Source organism: Manduca sexta, chromosome 23 (genome assembly GCF_014839805.1).
Source record: "Manduca sexta isolate Smith_Timp_Sample1 chromosome 23, JHU_Msex_v1.0, whole genome shotgun sequence".
Taxonomy (NCBI): Eukaryota; Metazoa; Arthropoda; class Insecta; order Lepidoptera; family Sphingidae; genus Manduca; species Manduca sexta.
This window is the reverse complement of record NC_051137.1, coordinates 13,379,181-13,402,377: the sequence shown is the minus strand read 5'-3', so window position 1 is coordinate 13,402,377 and position 23,197 is coordinate 13,379,181. Positions and strand designations below refer to the sequence as shown.

Sequence of the window (23,197 nt, the reverse complement as noted above, 5' to 3'; positions counted from 1 at the left end):
TGTCGTTTTGACAGAAACACAACAGACATGAAAAACAGCATCTCCGGTTTTATGTAATGGATTTAAATATAGTTGAATGTGAGTTCGCTGAGAGGGATCCCGGCATGTGCGAGTGTAAGGGAGGGCCGACCCTCGACATATTGAAGGACATACAGAAAGCGTATGAAGACAGGATGCAGCTCATAGAGAGGGTCGGAGGGTCGAATAAGTTGCAAGTGAGTGTTTAGCGCCTTCCCTGATTTCCTATTTGATGAATATCGGGTTAGACAGCTTTGTGTGTTGAGGATGATTGCATGTTAGAGGCTCGCCGACCTTTTCTGCTCGAGGTCATATAATGCTATTGTCGAACCTAGCTTATAGGAGTTTCAATGGTGTGTGTGAGCTGTACTGGTTGATGATAATGTTTCTTGTGGAATTTTGGCCAATGTGAATTGAAATTCAATAGGTAATTTCTTTATTACTATTTATTTCTACAAGGATAACATAAGTATATACATCGTGTTACGGAACGTGCACCGGAGGTGTAGGAAACAGGAGTTTTATTAATAAAAATAACTAATGTAGTGTTACCATTTTAACAGTTGAGGATGGGGGCCGGGCTCCCTGGTTCCAGATCTTGGGGTGGGCCCTGCGGTCTCTGTATAGAATGACATCATCGACGTTATGCTATAGATTAAGATAGAGTTGCGTCTTATAAAGTGGTCTGCAAGGCCAGTTCTGGGTAAGAGGGCGGTAAAGTCTAGGTTCAAAGCGTCTTTGAAGCAATGAAAAAAACAAAATCAGTAGCATAGGAATAGGAGTATGTCTATATAGATTAAAAGCATGTCCTGTAGATGCAAGTGGACGTGCTGAGGTCGTGGGTAAGCGACTTGGTGGGGCAGAACACGCTACTGGCGCGCGCTGTCGAGGAGTTGGAGGCGGAGGCCACCACCAGGCTACTATTGGAGCGCAGAAGGAACAGTGAGGTAGGTATTAACAGTTAAAAACTAGGGTTTTTTAACTTCTAACATTAAATTGTGGCTCTCACAGACGCCTCTATTTCTTAATGCAATAATACTTATTGCATTAAGAAATGGAGGCGTCTGTTATAATTTTAACCCGACAGCGAGCAAACGCTGCAACGAGTCTTTTGAGAAGGGGTTTTGATCACATGTACCATGGTCAATTTACTAGCAATATGTAATTCTTAATAGACAGTTTACAGACATTTATCCTTATGAAAACATTAGGCCTATTGTAGTATTAACTTGGTGTCCTCGACATGATAGATGGCAAATTATGACTTATTTATTCCAAGTAAAACCGTAGATACCTACGTAGCTATTTTATTTAATTGTTTTCTTTAAATTGTCCAGAATGCTACACTGTTCATATAAATACTTGTTGGAGAATCCATTGAGTCGTTAGTGACAATTGGCAGAACTTACAGTCTAACTGTAAATCATATAATAATGAGTTCGATCCTAGGCCGAGCAGTCCTTTGTTTTGAGTTCATATTTATTTATTTATTGAGAACTGAGATCTTGTTTGAGAGAAGTGTATCGTTTACGTTCACGAGTACCAAATACTGTTTTTCTAGTAACGTTAATGGTGGAAACCTATATTTTCGAACACTACCTACGGGATATAACTTTGCTACACTCCTCTACATTCCCTATGAACTATGTTATCAAGGAGAGAATTCTGAAACACTTTTTTGTACTGTCAGATGATAAGCGAGCTGCAGGCGGAGCGTGCGGCGCTGCGCAGGCGCATCGCGCGCAAGGACTCGGACCTGCGCGGGCTCGTGGAGGTACTGCGCCGGCTGCGCGAGTTCGACTACTGCACGCTCGACGGGATACACTTCTTTGAAGTCACCGAGTCCGATATATTCGGCTCTGTCGAGTGGTTAGTGCAGTCGGGGCAAGTTGAAAATAATCTTTGTATTCATGAACGTCTTCCAATAAGCCGATTAGTGATGTAACGAGGCAGCGCGGCAGCAGTGTAACAACCGCACTGCTTTATAAATCCCAAAGATTTGACTTTCCCACCCTCACACTCACTACTACAATTCCTGTAAGCCAGGATCAGCAGTGGCACACATTTTACGACGCTGAGCGGTGAAGCTCGGCAAGTCCTAGGGAACACTTTACACTAATTTGTCTTAATCAAGTCCCAAAGATTGTAAGAGCTGCCACAATGCGAACGAAGCTAAAGTAAAAGACCTAAGGGCGCCTTATATTTTCCGCATGGAAAAGATTTGAAAGTGCCCTAAGAATTTTGTCTTTCGTCACTAGCTTGGCGAATATTTATTTAACACTGTGAAACAAAATTTATCTTGCCATTCGATTTATAGCCACGATATCCAAGAGCTTGTCTCTATTAGATAAGGGTGTTTGATCTTGTCAGCTAAAACATGTTCATGCATAAATATCCAATTTCAAACCTTTGAAATAGCTACAATGACTGCTCCTGCCCCTATTTTTATTTTTTATTGTAAAACTATGTTTTTCAGCTCTGTCAAGGTAGCAGTAGTAACTTAGCAGAATTAAACCAAATACATTTTAGAATTTGTTGCTAATTTGTTGCTAATTAGTTACCACTATTTCGATTTTGTTGCTCCAGCCGTTTAGAAAAAAAACCGGTCACTGCTATCATGATATCAAGCTAGCATGGACCATAACGAAACTTAAACTTATTTGATCAAACGTAATGCAGGAATTTGTTGCTAATTTGTTGCTAATTAGTTACCACTATTTCGATTTTTTTGCTCCAGCCGTTTAGAAAAAAAAACCGGTCACTGCTATCATGATATCAAGCTAGCATGGACCCTAACGAAACTTAAACTTATTTGATCAAACGTAATGCAGGAATTTGTTGCTAATTTGTTGCTAATTAGTTACCACTATTTCGATATTTTGCTCCAGCCGTTTAGAAAAAAAACCGGTCACTGCTATCATGATATCAAGCTAGCATGGACCCTAACGAAACTTAAACTTATTTGATCAAACGTAATGCAGGAATTTGTTGCTAATTTGTTGCTAATTAGTTACCACTATTTCGATTTTTTGCTCCAGCCGTTTAGAAAAAAAAACCGGTCACTGCTATCATGATATCAAGCTAGCATGGACCCTAACGAAACTTAAACTTATTTGATCAAACGTAATGCAGGAATTTGTTGCTAATTTGTTGCTAATTAGTTACCACAATTTCGATATTTTTGCTCCAGCCGTTTAGAAAAAAAACCGGTCACTGCTATCATGATATCAAGCTAGCATGGACCCTAACGAAACTTAAACTTATTTGATCAAACGTAATGCAGGAATTTGTTGCTAATTTGTTGCTAATTAGTTACCACTATTTCGATTTTTTTGCTCCAGCCGTTTAGAAAAAATGCTATCACTGCCATCTTGATATCAAGGTAGCATGGATACTGGTGAAACTTTTACTTATGTGATCACGCGTGATGTAGGAATTTGTTGCTAATTAGTTACCACAATAAGGATTTTGTTGCCCGAGCTGTTTAGAAAATAAAAATAATTAAAAAAATTAAACTGCCTTCAAAAACCACTCAAAACCAAAAAATATTTCACATAACAGGTATATACTGGATACGAATTTTGGAGTCGGCGCCTAATTAAAATTGCTAGTTAAACTAGATAGACCTAGACTATAAAAAATATACTGTCTCGATGGCATAGTTGTGTTTCGCTTACAAAATGACTATCGAGCTGTCCGTTATGAAAGTAGTAGTTTCCCGGGACCCTATGTTCTTCCCGGGGTCTCAAACTGTCTCCATACCAAATTTCATCTTAATACGTTGGGTAGTTTTTGAGTTCAACACATTCAGGCAGACAGATGCAGCGGGGGACTTTTGTTTTATAATATATTTTTTAGAACTTTTTAAGAGGAACAATCCCCACAATAAATCATTGTTGCATAACTTTAACCGTTTACGCAGCGCACGCAACGGAAGCTCTCAAAACTAATAAATTGTCCTCGTTTTTGCAAAATGTTTCATTACTGCTCCGCTCCTATTGGTCATAGCGTGATGATATATAACTAAGAGCACTCCACGAACAAAGGGCTATCCAACGCAAAAGAATTTTTCAGTTTGGACCGGTAGTTTCTGAGATCAGCCATTACTGCTCCGCACCTATTGGGTATAGCGTGATGATATATAGCCTATAGCACTCCACGAACAAAGGACTATCCAACGCAAAAATATTTTTTCAGTTTGGACCGGTAGTTTCTGAGATTAGCCATTACTGCCCCGCTCCTATTAGGTATAGCGTGATGATATATAGCCTATAGCACTCCACAGACAAAGGGCTATCCAACGCAAAAATATTTTTTCAGTTTGGACCGGTAGTTCCCGAGATTAGCCCTTACTGCTCCGCTCCTATTAGGTATAGCGTGATATATAACCTATAGCACTCCACGAACAAGGACTATCCAACGCAAAAAGAATTTTTCAGTTTGGACCGGTAGTTTCTGAGATCAGCCATTACTGCTCCGCACCTATTGGGTATAGCGTGATGATATATAGCCTATAACACTCCACGAACAAAGGACTATCCAACGCAAAAAGAATTTTTCAGTTCGGATCGGTAGTTCCTGAGATCAGCCATTACTGCTCCGCTCCTATTGGGTATAGCGTGATGATATTTCTGCCCCCCCCCCCCATAAGAGACGGGCCGTACCAGGCGGCATCGCGCAGGGGCGGCTGCGAACAACGACTTAGACACTTTCGTCAGACGAAGCCCGTAGCCGCCTCTAATGCGCCGAAAGGGGCCACCGCAGAGTTTTAGTTGGTTTTCCATGCGTATATAGGTTAGCGACTCGGCCTGGCGGGCCTGAAGGTCATCACCAAATCGGGGCTGCTCAACGCCGAGTCGTAAGGCACGGTGACTAACATAACCGCCCAGTCGCCCCCCACGAAGACTGGTCGGTAGTCATAAGCACTTTCTCCGCGAAACCAAAAAAAGAGATAGCTCTGTCAAGATAGCAGTAGTAACTTAGCAGAATTAAACCAAACGAAACGTTATAGCATACTTTAATTAAAATTAAATTTTTAATTTTAATTTTAACGTTGACAAAATTTTGAAAACAATCTTGGGACTTTATTCTTTATTGATTGTGATAAATAATGTCCATCAAAACATTATGTTAAAATCATATGAATTATCAATCATTTTAGAAAAAACGGATCCCTTATAAGATCACTTTGTTGTCCGCCGATTCTTGCGTCCGTCCGTCTGTCAAGACCTTTTCTCTCAGGAACGCGTAGAGGTATTAAGCTGAAAATTGTATCAAATACTCGGGTCTACTGTCCCTTAGAGCTGTGAAAAAATCAAACTTCTGAACCAACCCAATCAAAAGATACGGCCGTTTATGCCGAAAATTTTCTAAAGTAAACTATTTTCATAATTACAGAAATGTATGTGGAAAAGATAAAATTTACCATGCGCCTCCGATCAGCTGTTTTTGCGTGCAATGGCCTCGCTGCGCCAGGCCATGGGCCCAAAGGGCGCGTCGCCGCGTGCGGCTTCCTTTGACTACGAGCGACGAGCGTTGCAAATTTCGGACTGTAGAAAATGTGGATTGGATTGATTTAATTCCACTCGTCAATTCATTAATTATGAACGCGAAGTTGTGTTTTTTAAAAAAGAAGAATGAAAAAGGAAACGTATTTTATTATTTTTACTAAAGTAAACTTTCTTTTAATTTTTTTTTTTATTTTACATTAAAACAGTATTTACTATGCTTATCAGTTGTAGGAGTTTAAAAAAAGTATATTTTGTTAGCTAGTTGCTGAGTGTGAAGTAATATTACAATTTTCCAAAACATTTACAAAATGTGATCAAAGAGTATATAAAACTTGGGTGCACTAAGCAATAAAACTTTTCATTTGTGACGAAACAGAATCTTATTTACTAAACGTCCAAACATGAATCCAGCAAATTATTCGTTAGTACGTACTTCACGACGCAAACAAATTTAATGACAATGAACGATCTAAATGTTATAGGTCTAGGTAATTTCATTGAGCGACGCGTGCCCCTCGCAAGTACCTACTTTTGGCCGCTGACAGGTGACCTGTGTGAAGTTGGCAAGTGAGTTTAAAATATCATTTTTTTTATATTGCCAAAGGATTTTACTACGTTAGTACCGGATTGTTCCATTTTTTATTTGGTTTGTACCTTATAGGGACAAGAGATATGGTGTTACTGAATGTTTTGTCAATCAACGCCTTAAGTGTAGTAACATAAACTCGCAACATTTTCAAACCAACCATCATTTTAATGATTTTATAGCTGAATATGATGGAGGAATAAGTTCTCAGTGGTACAATCCCTCTCTAACATAATACACTCCGAAACGAGGGAGTACAAATGATGAAAATCCACGAAATTCTTAGAAAATTATTATTTTTCAATAAGGTACAGCCATTTTCAAATGAATAATCATTGTGAATTTTCTACGAATTTCGTGATTTCCGTCGTTTGTACTGCCTCATTTCGGATTGTATTCTGTTAGAGAGGGATTGTGCCTCTGAGGGACGTATTCCGCCATCACATTCAGCTATAAAATCATCACAATGATTATTCATTTGAAAATGGCTGTACCTTTTTGAAAAATAATAATATTCTAAGAATTTCGTGGATTTCCATCGTTTGTATTCCGTCGTTTCGGATTATTCTATGCTAGAGAACGATTGTACCTCCGAGGAATGTATTCGTCCATCATATTCAGTTATAAAATTATCACAATGATGATTTTTCTAAAATGGCCGTACTTGGAAAAAAATAATAATTTTCTACGAATTTCGTGCATTTCTTTCCGTCGTTTGTTCTCCCTCATTTCGGATTGTTCTATGTTAAAAGGGATTATACCTCTGAGAGACGTATTCTTCCATCATATTCAGCTATAAAATCATCACAATGATAATTCATTTGAAAATGGCCGTACTTTATTGAAAAATAATAATTTTCTAGGAATTTCGTACATTTCCGTCGTTTGTACTCCCTCATTTCGAATTGTACTATGTTCGAGAGGGATTGTATCTCTGGCCATATTCTCCCATCAATTTCAGCTATAAAATCATTAAAATGATGTTTTTTTTGGAAATGTCGCGAGTTTATGTTAGTACACTCAAGGCGTTGATTGACCAAAGTTTTAGTACACCATATCTCTTGGCCCCATGAGGTACAAACAAAATAAAATACGGTACAATCTGTTACTAATGTAGTACAATCGTATGGCAATATTAAAAAAATGATATTTAAAACTCACTTGCCAACTTCACACGGGTATGTCAGAATAGCTCGAATCCCTTAATTTTAGGTACATACATATATTAATTATATTAAGCGCTGATTTGCTATGCCTAAGCTCACGTTAAGCCGAGAAAATATGTTTTGCTACTTTAATATTGTCATTTTGTTCCTTATTTTTAAGTTAATATCATATTCTGCTGTGCGGATCGGCCGGAGGACACGGTGGAGCATACGGTGGAGGTGTGCCCAGCTTGGGCTGAGCCCCGCCGTGTTCTCACAACGGCCATCGGTGGCGGAGACCTCTCGCGTCGGGGCCTGGTAGAAGCCATGCTCCGGGGCGAGAGAGAATGGGACGCAGTCACCTCCTTCTGCGAGGACGTGATGCTCGCAAAGGAGGTGGCGGAGCGGATACGGCGCCAAAGCGCCCAACGTCCCATCCGCCACGGCAGACGCACAAGACGCGGGCGTCGAACGTCTGCTGAGGATCGTCGGCCTCCGTAGGCGCGGACCGTCGGGTGACGAGCATTGGGTAGCCCGTCGCCCGAAACACCCCAACGGCCCGTGTGTTCGGCGCGTAGTGTTCCACGCGCGCCTCGAAGAGCAGTGTCAGAGTAATTTGCGGGGCCCTTTAGGGCCGGTGCCTGCCTAGGTCTCAATGCCACCGGATCTTGGACCTAGGCACATAGGCAAAGGATGGGAACACCGTAGGTTCTTAGTCGGTAAAAGTCTGACACGCCCTCCCGCCCATCCCAAGGCGGGAGATAGTCAACTGACGATTTACCTACGTAAAAAAAAAAAAAAAAAAAAAAAAAAAAAAAAAAAAAAATATATATTCTGGAACGGTCTGCCGAGACGAATGTCCGCAGGTTCAAATCCCAAGGGCACACACCTCTGACTTTTCTAAAAAATCATGTGTGTATTCTTTGTGAATTTATCGTTCGCTTTAACGGTGAAGGAAAACATCGTGAGGAAACCTGCACATCTGAGAAGTTCTCTATAGGAATTTCGAAGGAGTGTGAAGTCTACCAATCCGCACTAGGCCAGCGTGGTGGACTAAGGCCTAATCCCTCTCAGTAGTAGAGGAGGCCCGTGCTCAGCAGTGGGCAAGTATATAATACAGGGCTGATATTATTATTATTATTATTTTAAATTTTAACTAGTTTCTACCATTTAATGGCGAAATTACATCATTCCGCGGGCTTTTGACCAAAACGGAAATGACGGGTGGATGAGAGTACTAATGTTATTATGAGTTTATTGATAAAAATTTCCGGACGAGCCTGCAAGTATTAAGTATGACAGCTTTCTGAATGAGGATGTATGTAAGTGGATGAATTTGTAACGTCTTGAGACTAGTGTGTATGGATTTGGGGACAGCTCCTGTAGATGAAATAATAATGGGTATTGTACGGACGGTGTCCACTCGCCACTGCGTTTTAAGTTCGATAGCCAAGTCAGTGTACTTGGCTAGTTTTTCTGTGTATGTAGTTTGCAAATTATGGATGTTTGGTATGGCGATGTCTATAAGGTATACTGAACTGTTCTTTTTATCATGAAAAGTGATGTCCGGTCTGTTAAAGTGAACTGTTTTGTCTGTCATAATAGTCCTGTCCCAGTACATTCTGTAATCATCTGAATCTAGTATGGTTTGAGGGGAGTATTTGTAATATGCAGTTTTTTCTTTAATTAATTTGTATTTGTAAGCTAAATACTGATGGATAATTGATGCTACCTGGTCATGCCTGTGTTTATACTCCGACTGTGTAATAGATTTACAAGCTCCAGTAATATGCTGTATTGTCTCAGAACTACTATGACAGTGTCGGCATGCATCGTTTTGTGCAGCAGGGTCACAAATTATATATTTTCGGTAATTTTTTGTATCTATGGTCTGGTCCTGGATGGCGATCATAAACCCCTCCGTTTCAGGAAATAGCTCTCCTCTTTTTAACCACTCGTTTGACGCTACTTTGTCAACGTTGGGGTTAGTTAAGTCGAGAAGATGCCGTCCGTGGAGAGACTTTTGAGCCCAGGCATCCAGTTTCTGTGTGTGAGATGTGTGATTTAATTGTATGGATGGATTGGTCAGAATGAGTGGTGTGTGTTTGTTATCTGCTCGGACTGTTGCTTGATGGAGATTTGAATGCTGTGCTTTTGAGTGGAAGAATGCACGTAGTGTCTGAATCTGTTTATTATTATTATCATATTCTGGTAGCTTGTCACTATAACATCAAAATTAATATAAAATATAATATCTATCTTACGTCTAATATAATCTTCTGTAACTTATGTATAAAAAGAAAAGAAATACACAAATAAGTATATACTGTAAATAAGTAAGTTAAGTATTTCTCTTGACTGAAAATTATGCTTGTAAGTGTAGGCGAATGCACTCTGTACGCCGTTATTAAATTATGAATTTGCGTGTTCTCTTTTATTTTCTATCTTGAAATTTATTTTATGCCGGTCCAGGTTTAATGGATTGGATTTCATCTTATCCCATTTTAACGGTGATGTGCGTGCATGAGCTTATATAACTATTGTGACTATGTACTAGAAATACTTGGAAATAAAATACAAAAGATGTAATCAACAACTGATGACAAAAAACATGCCCGGAGTTTCTTTCCGCCTTTCTTATTCGGGTAATCATCACTTAGGTAGTGAAAGGCTGGTAGGTTAGCTAGGTTAGGGCTTATGTCCTCACCGGTGAGGATCGCGACGCGTTATCCTTTTATTCCCCCTACTTGCCAGCTCGAGCTGGTTACATCGGTTTGTACCTTGTTTTTACTATAAATTTTATCCCTAATTTAAAATGTCCATAATTATATAAGTCATTTTAATTATTATTTAGGAATAATAATAAATATTCTCAATCATTATTTTAACGTGTAATAAGTGCAACATTGTTCGTTTACGTGATAAATATAGTATTTTATTTTTGTTTTATATGTGCCTATTGTTATTTATGATGTTATATACCTTAAGAAGTAAGTTTTTTTCCTCCTCCTCGCACCTTATTATTCCAGTGGTTTAAATTGAAAATTACAAATTATAACATTATTTGGGGGCAAGGTAGTGTCTCGCTAAGACGAGCCATGCGGACCGCAGGGATCCTACTAAAATTTTCTTGAACGTCTTTTTTTTGAACCCTCATAAATTGGGTTTGGAATATAGGTACCGTATAAACAAAATTCTCGGGATATGATGTCAATAAGATATGGGTAAAGCTCTTATAGAGCTGCTCTTTAGATTTCATTGATATCTAAAAACACCCCGATTTACGAAATTAGGGGATGGAAGTATGTATGGGTTTTCCCACACAAACTTAATTTCATGCTATAGAACTGAAAATTATACAAGTACACATACAGTTTATTAAAACTAAAAAAAATACGTAAGTTTCTTTTTCTTTCTTTCTTTCTTCTTTCTATTTTAGGTTTCAAAAAACATAACGAGCAACTTACATACATATAAAAGTGAAATCCTACCAAAAATATTTTCATATAAAATATTGTTAAGGCGAGATCATTTTTAACCGACTTCATTTAAAGGAGGAGGTTATCAATTCGACGTCAATGTTTTTTTTTTCTTAATGTTTGTTACCTCAGAACTCGCTCATTTATGGACCGATTTGGAAAAATCTTTTCTTATTCGAAAGAATATACCTCCAGATTGGTTTCATAAAAGTTTTTTCAAAATCGCTTCAGTAGTTTGGTTTTAAAACTAAAAAAACTACACTAATTATGTCGTCCAAGAAAACGAAATCGCGAAGTTTGCTTTCTTGTGACGTTTTTAGTTATGTTTTTGCATTGAGTATGTACTTCTTACATACTTATACATACAGCATAACACCTTATTCCCTTTTTCAGTGGTAGGCAGATGCGTAACATTTCAGCGCGATAGTCGTACTGCGTGTGAAACTTATAAGTTGTGTTTTTGTGTTGGGTTTAGTTGACTCTAATTCTTACATACATTCATTTATATATAGCATCACACCTTTTCCGCTTTTTAGAGGTAGGCAGAGGTGTAACACCACAGCGCGATAGCTGTACTGTGATCGAAATATATCAGTTGTGTTTTTGCTTTAGGTTTGCTTAAATCTACTTCTTACATACATATATATCTATACTATTATATAAAGCTGAAGAGTTTGTTTGTTTGTTTGTTTGAACGCGCTAATCTCAGGAACTACCGGTCCAAACTGAAAAATTCTTTTTGCGTTGGATAGCCCTTTGTTCGTGGAGTGTTATAGGCTATATATCATCACGCTATACCCAATAGGAGCGGAGCAGTAATGGCTGATCTCAGGAACTACCGATCCAAACTGAAAAATTCTTTTTGCGTTGCATAGTCCTTTGTTCGTGGAGTGCTATAGGCTATATATCATCACGCTATACCCAATAGGTGCGGAGCAGTAATGGCTGATCTCAGAAACTACCGGTCCAAACTGAAAAATTCTTTTTGCGTTGGATAGCCCTTTGTTCGTGGAGTGCTCTTAGTTATATATCATCACGCTATGACCAATAGGAGCGGAGCAGTAATGAAACATTTTGCAAAAACGAGGACAATTTATTAGTGTTGAGAGCTTCCGTTGCGTGCGCTGCGTAAACGGTTAAAGTTATGCAACAATGATTTATTGTGGGGATTGTTCCTCTTAAAAAGTTCTAAAAAATATATTATAAAACAAAAGTCCCCCGCTGCATCTGTCTGCCTGAATGTGTTGAACTCAAAAACTACCCAACGTATTAAGATGAAATTTGGTATGGAGACAGTTTGAGACCCCGGGAAGAACATAGGGTCCCGGGAAACTACTACTTTCATAACGGACAGCTCGATAGTCGTATTGTAAGCGAAACACAACTATGCCATCGAGACAGTATATTTTTTATAGTCTAGGTCTATCTAGTTTAACTAGCAATTTTAATTAGGCGCCGACTCCAAAATTCGTATCCAGTATATACCTGTTATGTGAAATATTTTTTAGTGACCGGTTTTTTTTCTAAACGGCTGGAGCAAAAAAATCGAAATAGTGGTAACTAATTAGCAACAAATTAGCAACAAATTCCTGCATTACGTTTGATCAAATAAGTTTAAGTTTCGTTAGGGTCCATGCTAGCTTGATATCATGATAGCAGTGACCGGTTTTTTTTCTAAACGGCTGGAGCAAAAAAATCGAAATAGTGGTAACTAATTAGCAACAAATTAGCAACAAATTCCTGCATTACGTTTGATCAAATAAGTTTAAGTTTCGTTAGGGTCCATGCTAGCTTGATATCATGATAGCAGTGACCGGTTTTTTTTCTAAACGGCTGGAGCAAAAAAATCGAAATAGTGGTAACTAATTAGCAACAAATTAGCAACAAATTCCTGCATTACGTTTGATCAAATAAGTTTAAGTTTCGTTAGGGTCCATGCTAGCTTGATATCATGATAGCAGTGACCGGTTTTTTTTCTAAACGGCTGGAGCAACAAAATCGAAATAGTGGTAACTAATTAGCAACAAATTAGCAACAAATTCCTGCATTACGTTTGATCAAATAAGTTTAAGTTTCGTTATGGTCCATGCTAGCTTGATATCATGATAGCAGTGACCGGTTTTTTTTCTAAACGGCTGGAGCAACAAAATCGAAATAGTGGTAACTAATTAGCAACAAATTAGCAACAAATTCTAAAATGTATTTGGTTTAATTCTGCTAAGTTACTACTGCTACCTTGACAGAGCTATGTTTTTCGGGACACAGGCGACAAAGGAAGCTCGACCAAGGCGACTCAAAATACAGAAATTACAAATTGGACCCCGTGAGGAAACCCAACAGACATTTACACAGATATTTTTGAACTTTTTTTTGTATTTCTTTATATTTTTTTAATATACTTACTTTTTTTTAATATGACCCATTTATTTATAAATTAATAAACAAAGGAAAAAAAAATCCATTTTATGATACACCAATTGTTATGTTTGCATATTTAAAATAGCTCAGAGTAAATTAAATGTAGGTATTTCGGTAATCTCATTGATATCTACGTCGTATATATTTTTTAAATGCTGTCTATCATGTTTAGCACCAGATTTATTCATATTTGGTTTGCAATATTTTGCGATTGTAATTTGTAAGTGACATTATACAATCTTTTAGCAGCAGTGTCTAAAGTAAGTATTTTATATTATTGAAATACCTCTCTATATACCCAAGCATGACTAATTGAATTACCTGTCTTCCATTGGTATAGAGAACCAAGAAGAAAACTGTCTGTAGAAACTTAAACGAGTTGACTGTAATGAACGAATCGCTGCAAAAGGAAATCATCGCTAAAGACAGGTGATTGAGTTTACTCTAAACTAGTTACTATTAGTAGGTACAGACCTATATAAATATTCTATGCTATATTTTTTATAGAGTCCGGGTTTGATATGTCGTGGGTTTTGATAATCATTCGTAGTTTTACCAAGACTTTCGTATTTTAATACGCAGTAAAGTGAAATATACTGCGCGATAGACTAGTTGGTAATTATACGGTCTGCCCAAACGGATGTCCGTAGGTTCGAAACCTGAGCCACAAACTTCTTAGTTTTCGAAGTAATGATTTTATTTAAGCGGCGATAGCCTAGTTGGTAGTGGAACGGACTGCTGAGACGAATGTTCGCAGGTTCAAATCCTAAGAGCACACATCTCTGACTTTTCTAAAAAATTATGTATGTATTCTTTGTGAAAACATCGCGAGGAAACCTGTATACCTGAGAAGTTCTTTATAAGAATTTCGAGGGTGTGTGAAGTTTATCAATCCGCACTAGGCCAGCGTGGTGGACTAAGGCCTAATCCCTCTCAGTAGTAGAGGAGGCCCGTGCCCAACAGTGGGACAGTATATAATATAGGGCTGATGATGATGATGACTTTATTGTTTATCAATAAATCTAAAACCCTCAGTACTAGAGGCATGGGCTCAGCAGCCGGCAGTATTTGTATAGGGCTTGTATTATTAAAGTGAAATAGTGTGGAAGCGTATCTACTGACGAGTTAGTGACGAGCTGTTCCGTTACACAGGGAGATACAGCGGCTGAACAAGGATGTGCAGCAATACGAGCAGACGATACTGAACTTGAGGGGAGAGCTGTCTCTCACCAAGTATCATACACCGTAAGTCTATTAGGTTTTTTATGAATTTACTAGTTGTGCCCGCGGCTTCGCCCGCGTGGAAATCAGTTTGTCACAATTTTTTTCTGGCGTAACTCCCGACCCAGGAGATATTTTACAACCACGCGTCCTTTTCAACAGTAATCGTTATATTTCAGTAAATTTATACAGAACCGTATTACGTATGTATTACGAACTATGAACCTAAACCTTCCTCAAGAACTGCACTCTCTTTTAGTAAAAACCGTACAAAAATCCGTTAAGTAGATTTAGAGAAAATCGATCACATACAGACATAATTCGCTTTTGGGGACTTTATTTATAATATTGATATTTATTGATTGTACCTATTTTGTGTGTAAAATACATATATAAATAAAATATGTATAAATAAGGCGACAGGGCCATCGGATGATGGTAAGGGTGGCTTTGTGAGGAGCCTAGAGCATAAGACAGTAGGAAGAGCGTCATGAATACTACATAGAAAGGCGCAAAACGCCCGAGCTAGATGCATTTACTCTGATTTGCACGGCATTCAGCCAGCATCAACAATTGTCTAATCCAAAGTTTTTAATATTACATAATTTAACATTAACTTTTCGGACGACCGACACCTCGGTCCTGTAACTATAGGCTCTCCAAAAAACCTTCGAAAATATTTATAAAAAATTATAATAAATTCAGCAAACTATTTTTATTTCAATGTTTTTGAGATTGGTGATCTTCCAGAGACGTGTCGAAGAAAGACGCCGAGGTGATGGCCGGCATGTGCTGTACAGGGACAGAGGTGCGTACACTTATTATAACGCACGTACTATATTTGACGTATTTGAGCAAATATTTGCATTATTTGACCAAAACAGCAACTTCGTACATAAAGAACGCTGTCGATATTGCTTTAGCCCAAAGGCATAAATATTTTGACAAATACGCCAAAGTTTATTCCCAACATAACGTAGTTAACGTTGGTCCAAACACATGTATTTAATGTAGTAAGTATCAGCTAGACACGCGCTTCCTATACTTTTGTAATACCGTATATAAGGCCACCGTAGGCTACAGCGCATGCCCGCGAAATGCTCAGGTGTTGCAGGCTCTCTCACATTGAATATCCTCTCCGTTATTTATTCTCTGAGGACCGTTCCATTCCCCACTAACCTATCTACATGAATAAATACTGCCCGTTATAACTAAGCGAAAACACTATTAAAAAAAGTATGATAATATTTCGAAGGGTTAAAATTTAGAATCTTGTAACATGATTTTGAAGTCAAAAGTGGATCCAGGAAGGAGGAGTTTTCTTAGAATGGTTGGAAGGGAGAGGGAGGGGACATTTTCGCGAAACCCTTATAGGTCTCGATGTGTATTTAGCAATCAGGTATACACACTGAACTATGTGCCTAGGGTCGCGGCAAATGTGTACATGCATGGGCGTGCATTTGGTGTGGAGATCAAGCGCACAAGAATTGCCTCGGCGGGGCCATTCACATAATTGGCAATACGTGGAAGTGAATAACATTGATATTTGTTTACTACGGTATTTTTATTTGCATAAAGTGCATTTTTAGGCTGTAGAAAATAGAAAACGTTCGCCTTTGTAAAAGTGAAAACTGACGCAAAGAGAATTTTGACAAACACTAGTTTAGTACATACTTTTTCGCGTACATATTATTTTTGTATTAATATAGCCATATAAAAAATTATGTAATTTTACCTCATTTTCGGAAAATTCTGTATGCTCGAACCTTAAAAATATTTTGTTGTAAGTGAATACAAAAACTCAATCAATCAATGCAATTTATGACTCCAAACTCCTGATACAAGATACTTAAATTTTGTTTTTTTTTTGGCAACATTATTGTAATTCGAAAGGTGAAAGTTTATTAGAAAAACAACAACCGGAGGGTTGCTTATCGTGCGACCTTGGCCGTGACCTACTGCGGGGTGAGAATTTCGGGGCCACGCGCCCCATCTGTCTCCCTACTTCGTCACGACAGTTCTATTTTATGACTAGACTATTCATGAGAAATTGGATAAAGTAGGATTAAGAAATCACGAAGTTTCCGAATCAATGGGGTCATTGCGTCAGTTTCGCGACCAGCTACTTGCCAGCCCGAGCTGGTTACTTCGGTTTGTACCTTGTTTGTATTATAAATTTTATCCCTAATTTAAAATGTCCATAATTATATAAGTAGTTTTAATAGTTGTCGAAAAATAATAATTATTATTCTTATACTTTGTTTTGACGTATCATAAGTGCAACTTTGTTCGCCTACGTGATAAATAAAGTATTTTATTTTATTTTTTTAGCTACTGGAGCTAGTGATCACTTGCCTCAATAGATCTCTTTAATTACAGAAAATCTTTCTTTTCAAAATAAAAAGAAATAGGTATTAGTTTTAATATTATTTGAATAGTTGTAGCCTCAGAACAATGACAAGCATAGAAGTAACATTATGACATGTGAGTGTACTCTGTCTTTGACAGCAAGAAATTTAATTGTGTTGCGATCTCTTCTGACATCTTATCGATATCGATAGATGCTTTGTCTATCGGCTATGGTAAATTCACAGACCTGCTAAAATAAACACTTTTCGGTCAGTCAACTACAAACCGTTGCAAAATGCTATTTTAGATAAAGATAAAAAAAAAGATATCAAAACCCTAATTTGGTATTCAAGTACCAAATGAGGTCTGGGTATATAAAATCACTCGTTAAGAAGCTGTTAAATTACAATAAACTATAGAACTACCGGCTCTCTTCGAGCTAAATTTTATCCAATTTTCATTTGCTGTTTACAGCAGTTTCCATGCCTTCCGAAACGTCATTCACACAAAAATGGTTTAGCATTTAGATTATTAAATTAAGAAAATCTTAGAAATTTCGGAAGGAATGGAAACCGCTGTAAGTAACAAACAAGAAATCGGCCGGAACTTCGTTTAGGAGAAAGCCAGTACGCCTTCTGTTCTTTTCTGACTTTCTTAGGGATTAAAAGATACCCAAGAGGTGTGATTTAACAGAAGCTACTAAAATGGGACAATAAAATTAAAACACAGCGGTATCATTCATGTCACATATGTTTGATAACTTATTTCAAAGTTAATAAAACTTTGTCGAAATGCATAGAGCAAACACGGTGCTGATTTTTCCAATGCCAATTGGGACGAGCTATGGCAACGATCCATTTTTGCCTCATAGCATCATCTGTGGGGAATCTGCAATGAAACACACTATGAAAATCAGATAGTTTCCTCAACCCCCAGCCTTCGCGCACGGTTTCCAAGTGGCTTTTACCACTTCACCACCGTATATTGAAAGTAAAACGCAATTTATGCAAAATAGTCAACTACAATATACTAACATCTATGTTATCGACAGAATATGCAGAACAACACTATTGAACACGACTACGTAAATTGATAAAAATGAAAAATACTTAATAATTACTGTATCGAATGGCCAACAGCAGATTATAATATGACTACAACATAATAAAGATTAATTAATAATACTTTTTGCACTTATGTACAGGGTTTAAGCAAATATATTAGGTTTTTTGTTTACTCACCGATGGAAGCTGATGATTTCAGTTTCATTTTCTTTACGACAAGAATGAGATTTACTACCCCATAATAACGCAGGCCATTGCTTGTTCGTAGGGCTATATTATACTTAAACAGCACTGTGTATTTATTAGAATTAACAACAAAAATATTACAAAACATGCAGCCACTTTTGAAAAGCACGCGCGAAGTATAACGTAACTAAATTGTGTGGGCGCGTTTATGACATTGTTTTGAGGTTGGCAAGTTGGAACATTTGACATTTTATTTGCTTTTTAATTCGGCATCATAAAGAGGACCAAAGGTAACCATTTGATAATTTTAAAGTGTACGCAAGCCGACCTTAGCAACATAATATTTGTCTCGTTCTTTTCAACGGTTTTGGCCTATTTGAAAAAAAAGGACAAGTATATGAGGGTAATTTAGATTCCTTCTATGCTTGTTCTTGTTCTGAGGTTGTAGCATTATATTTGACTACGTGTTATATTAATTGTGTTACCTAAAAGAAATAACTACCCTCAAATTACGACTGACTGAAAAGTGTATGGAAATTAGGTAAAATAACAAAAAAAAAAACAAATAACGAAGCGTGCGGCGTTGAAAGGTAAGTTTTGTTACTTAATATACGTTATTTACACACGTATGAAGTGAAGTTAGTTTAATTATGTATTGATTTCAATTGTTTAATAGATTTTAAGTAAATTTAATCTTATATTAAACTAAAACGTGCTGCTTGGCTACTGAAATGCTAATTTATTAATATGCTACAACGACGATCTAGTCGTTATCTAAATCGTGAAATCTTATTTTCTTTTATTGATTTTTCTTAATATTTAGTTGATTGTTATACAATTTAGTATTTGGAGTTGTAAGAGCCTTAATGATGCTTATAAAACTTTGTTTAATTCACTAATATAATTTATCACTAAGTTATATGTATAGTTCACAAAGTACGTATAATCATTGGCAGATCACAGTTTGTGACCACCAAAATTATTACGAAAAAAATTATTACCACAAGCTAAAATAGGCTGCTTAAGTATGTTACATAAGTATATCCGGAATTCTATCACAATACTCCTAAGGAATACTTATCATTTTTATTTGTAACAAAAAAAAAAGAAACAGATACGTAATTTAAATAGTATTCATATTAGATGTTATTTGATATTTAATTATGTTTAATTTCAAAGGTCGGTTAAGATATAAAAATATTTTGTTTCTATAAAAATTGTTTTATTACTTAATTTATTTGTTTATTGTTAAAAATAGTGGTCGCAATTTACCATACTAGTGATGGCCAAGTGAAATAAGCGATCCTAACACTAGCTTTTTTCGCATGTTTCCCCTATTTATTTATAATTTATTAATGGAAGTGCGATGTTTTACAACTAGACCATAATTAGGATCAATTTATATGCTCGCCATCTATCTTACATGTAAAATACATATATATATTTTGACTCGACTGAACTAAGTGGTCGGTAATCGGCGCAATGATCCTTCTTCGCATATTTTATATTGCAACTTGAAAAGCCAGACTATTAAATGTCAATTCTTTATCCCTTATTTTCAAATAAGCGATATAGATTTGACGTATAATATACCCAATATTATTAAAACAATATATTTTTTAATTATTGGAACATATTGGTTTTTGCGTACTTGAATAATAAGTATAATTCGGTTTTCGTTTATGACTTAATATTTTCCACTAATTTGAGTAGGCGAAAGAAAACACCAGTTTTTGTTCGATTTGATACTTCTTAGTATTTGTTTTTAGAGGAAATCTGAATAAACTCTATTCCACTGTCACGCAATAAAATAAGGACGCGGAAACATCCCATCCTAGGCTGTATATCGTACACTATTATTATTTTTCTTAAAAACTTTTTAATTTTACAACTATCCATACAAATAGCCAGTCGTGTTACTTGTTCTAATATTATCTTTTTTAAATGGCTATAAGCATTACATTGCATTAATTATCTTACTAACACGTTAAAAATGTCACAAATCTCGATATAAACTCCCAATAAATAACTTCATTGCCCCTGAGTTTTGGAGGCTGTATGCAGATAGATGCGTTGGCAACACCGGCCATCTCAGGTATTGATTGTTGCATTTCCTCTGGTGCGTTGTAGTGCGGCGACTGGGAACCCGTCAAGGACGTCACTGAGCTTATGAAGGAAGAGACGCGCCAGTACCAGGAGCGTCTGCAGAAAATGGAGGAGAATCTGAAGGTAATGCCATAATATTACTTAAACTACAATTGGTTAGTGTGTATTCAGAAGCAGAACTGCAAAAATAAAATTAGCTCTCGTAATAAGTAATTTTTTTAAAAGCTAGCTGGTGAAATAAAAATAAAATTACTTGCTTGTTCTTGTGATCTAATTTAAACAATAGGTACATGAATTTAATGATAACTACGTTGTCTACAAAATTGTACAAATCCTTGCATTTGCGAATTTTATAGCAATTATCGCTAATGCGCACAGCTCAGACTTTAGGGACGTTTTACCACACAAATAAGTAGACGGCCGGTTTATCGCCACCCTTCTTGGGTATAGGGGCGAAAGGGGGTGTTGGGCGCCATTTTTGGCAGCCGGCCAAATCGATTACGTTTTTACCTGGCCTTAACATTGACTTATTAAGATCATTTTTGTTAAACGTAGCAACTACATAAACAAATCATGCGATTTTTATGAATTAATTATTTTTAGTGCACATTTTAATATTAGGTATCTACTCCGTGGTAAATTATTGAAAGCTATGCCATACTATATGGATGCATATATAGTAAGGAATATAAGATAACTGGTGATCTGGAGTTTGGAAAAGTACATTATACATACTAGACTATAGGTAGGTGTATAGGTGAAACCAAACTGCTTATAAAAGTGCGTGATATGCACACGTTCTGCGTAGGTGAGTGTAGTTGCGTATTTATGTGATTACGTACGTCTATATACATTTTGACACGCGTAATGTCATGTAGCTCTTATAGCAAACATTCGATGCTATATGGGTTAAGATTGAGTACCTACCTTAGACTCTAGTTATTTTACCAACAACAGCGCGCCAGTGCATTGAGTAACAGTTTTCATAGTAACAGGTAACCACTGTTTAAGTGATAACAATTTTTCCCTTTGGCAATCCAGAACAGCACCTCGAACGTGCACGCTCTGCGGAAGGTGAACATCCTCCTAGCCGAGGAGATGCGGATCATGCGGCACGTGAACTCCATCCTGGACCAGCAGACCCGCAACGACATGATACGTGGGCAGTTCAAAGATGAGATCATCAAGCACATCCGTCGTCAGCTCAAGCAGGCCAAGGCTATGGTATTACTGCATGATATGTTCTAGCTGTTTAGCCTCTTCGGGCAATATTATATCATGTCGCTCTTTTTTATTATTATTTAATTAACACTATAATATACGTTATAAAGTTAAATAAAATAACTTATAAAGTATTTTAACTGTCGGGCCGCTATGCATGGTAAGTTTTATAAGATTTTTAGTGCAACCGCCTGGCGCCCTTAATTTTGCGGCCTCTCATTTACACCCACTACGGCCATTTTCCCGGTGGGTCTCATCACAATTCAGGCACTGGGTCCAAAAAACTTGATCTGACACTTTAGTGCTGTTCCAATATGTTGGGTCCATAAACGTTCGCCCTACTTACTCAAGTTATGATCCTCAGTCCGCAAATCATACTAACCTGATGACTCTAGGTACATCTGTAAGAACTAGCAAGGCAGCCGACAAATCTTTCCTCTTGGGTTATAAAATTGTATTTTTTTTCAATAGTTGAGTATACCTAAAGTACTTTCTCAGATATAATTCTTTATGCAGGCGAGGGAATCTGCGTTGAACAGCCACGAGGGGTCTAAGACCACGGCGCCCACCAACGAGCCGAACGGTTTGTGCGTGAGCGTGCAGCCGCGCTTCGCCGCGCACGCGCCGTTCTCGGGGGACTCCGACCCTAACCCGCAGGGCCGCTGGGACGCACCCACCACACCCGAATAATTATTCTGCTTTTTAATGCGTTTACAATTTATTTTATAAGTCCTTAAGACTTGGAGCTTTTAGATTAGGATAGGAGTGTAGTTGCAATTTTAGTTTATATACAGCGGATTGCATTATTGTTTTTTGGTGCATTAAAAGCATTTGAGTTGGTATGGTGTTTTATTTTTCATAGTGTCTTCACCGCACATAATAATCACAGTTGTTTTTCGGGTAAGTCTGTGTTTAATGTGTTTGGACCAATGTTATGATTAATTTTTGTCTTTTCCTTATGCTGTTCCTCATTTTAGGCGCCAAACTCCTGTCAAGTCGTCACGTCAACTCCTAATGTCAGTTGCGAAGTGTCCGAGTCGTACCGAGAGTGCAACTCTGATATATCTGTCATTGAGCCCGTGAGTGTAATGTGAAATTAATTAGATACTGTATATTTTTGTTTAGAATTCTTATATAAAGAACTAGGTTTTGCTCGCGGCTTCGCCCACGTGAAGGAGTTTTTCGGGATACATTTTCCGACTTACATATATGCATCGTTATATTATGACCAAATTACACATAATCATTTTAAATTGTAGCCTATGTGTTGTTTTGATGTATAACCAATATTACTCTAAAGTTTCATCCAACTCCGTTCAGTAGTTTTTTCGTGAAAGAGGAACAAACGTAAATACACCCAACTTCACAAATTTTCGCATTTATAATATTAGTAGGACTTGGTCGAGGTAAGAACTACGCCAAATATAAATCTGCAGGTACTGTAATATTCTGGTTGGAAGGATATTGTACGCGATCGCTTTATAATAATCTTCTCATTGAGTTGTATAATTTTGTTTTCGGATGAAGGGCGTTATTACCTAAACATTTCGAGTTTGTCTTGCTTTCAACACACTTTAAATATTATATAGGTATGAGTGGAAATAGGCACACGATCAATCCGGACGTATGGATCGACACAGTCGTTCCGACATGACAAACCTCCGTACATAAGGACGAAAAAAAATTTGGTATGATTAGCTCCGGTTACTTTTAGTTATAGTCTTGCGGTATCTTCATGAAAAACCACACATTAATTCCAAATTACTTACGATCACATAGTGTTTGATAGTGAAATACTGGAATCTTAGAAAACTGGACAATGTCTTTGCAGCCTGCTTCATCACCAATTGTGATATCTGACGACTCGATAGCGGACTTCGAGCGGATCTTCTTG

At 37.3% G+C, this 23,197-nt stretch overlaps 2 protein-coding genes across 3 annotated transcripts; both read left to right on the top strand.

Annotated features, from left to right (window-relative positions):
* On the top strand, nt 1–13,162 carry LOC115445349. 2 transcript variants are annotated; one of them, XM_037441882.1, is made up of 4 exons: nt 1–215; nt 834–965; nt 1,709–1,887; nt 13,004–13,162. In XM_037441882.1, exons 1-4 carry the CDS (start codon nt 57–59, stop codon nt 13,098–13,100), a joined length of 567 nt encoding a protein of 188 aa, XP_037297779.1. In that variant the 5' UTR covers nt 1–56; the 3' UTR covers nt 13,101–13,162. The 2 variants fall into 2 exon arrangements, with proteins under 2 accessions (XP_037297779.1, XP_037297778.1); XM_037441881.1 differs by having other exon boundaries at nt 1,709–1,902.
* Nucleotides 13,163–18,451: 5,289 nt separating this feature from the next.
* On the top strand, nt 18,452–22,143 carry LOC115446747. Its single transcript, XM_037441880.1, has 4 exons — nt 18,452–18,566; nt 20,107–20,205; nt 21,124–21,306; nt 21,820–22,143. Exons 2-4 carry the CDS (start codon nt 20,146–20,148, stop codon nt 21,991–21,993), a joined length of 417 nt encoding a protein of 138 aa, XP_037297777.1. The 5' UTR covers nt 18,452–18,566; nt 20,107–20,145; the 3' UTR covers nt 21,994–22,143.
* The last annotated feature ends 1,054 nt before the right edge of the window (nt 22,144–23,197 follow it).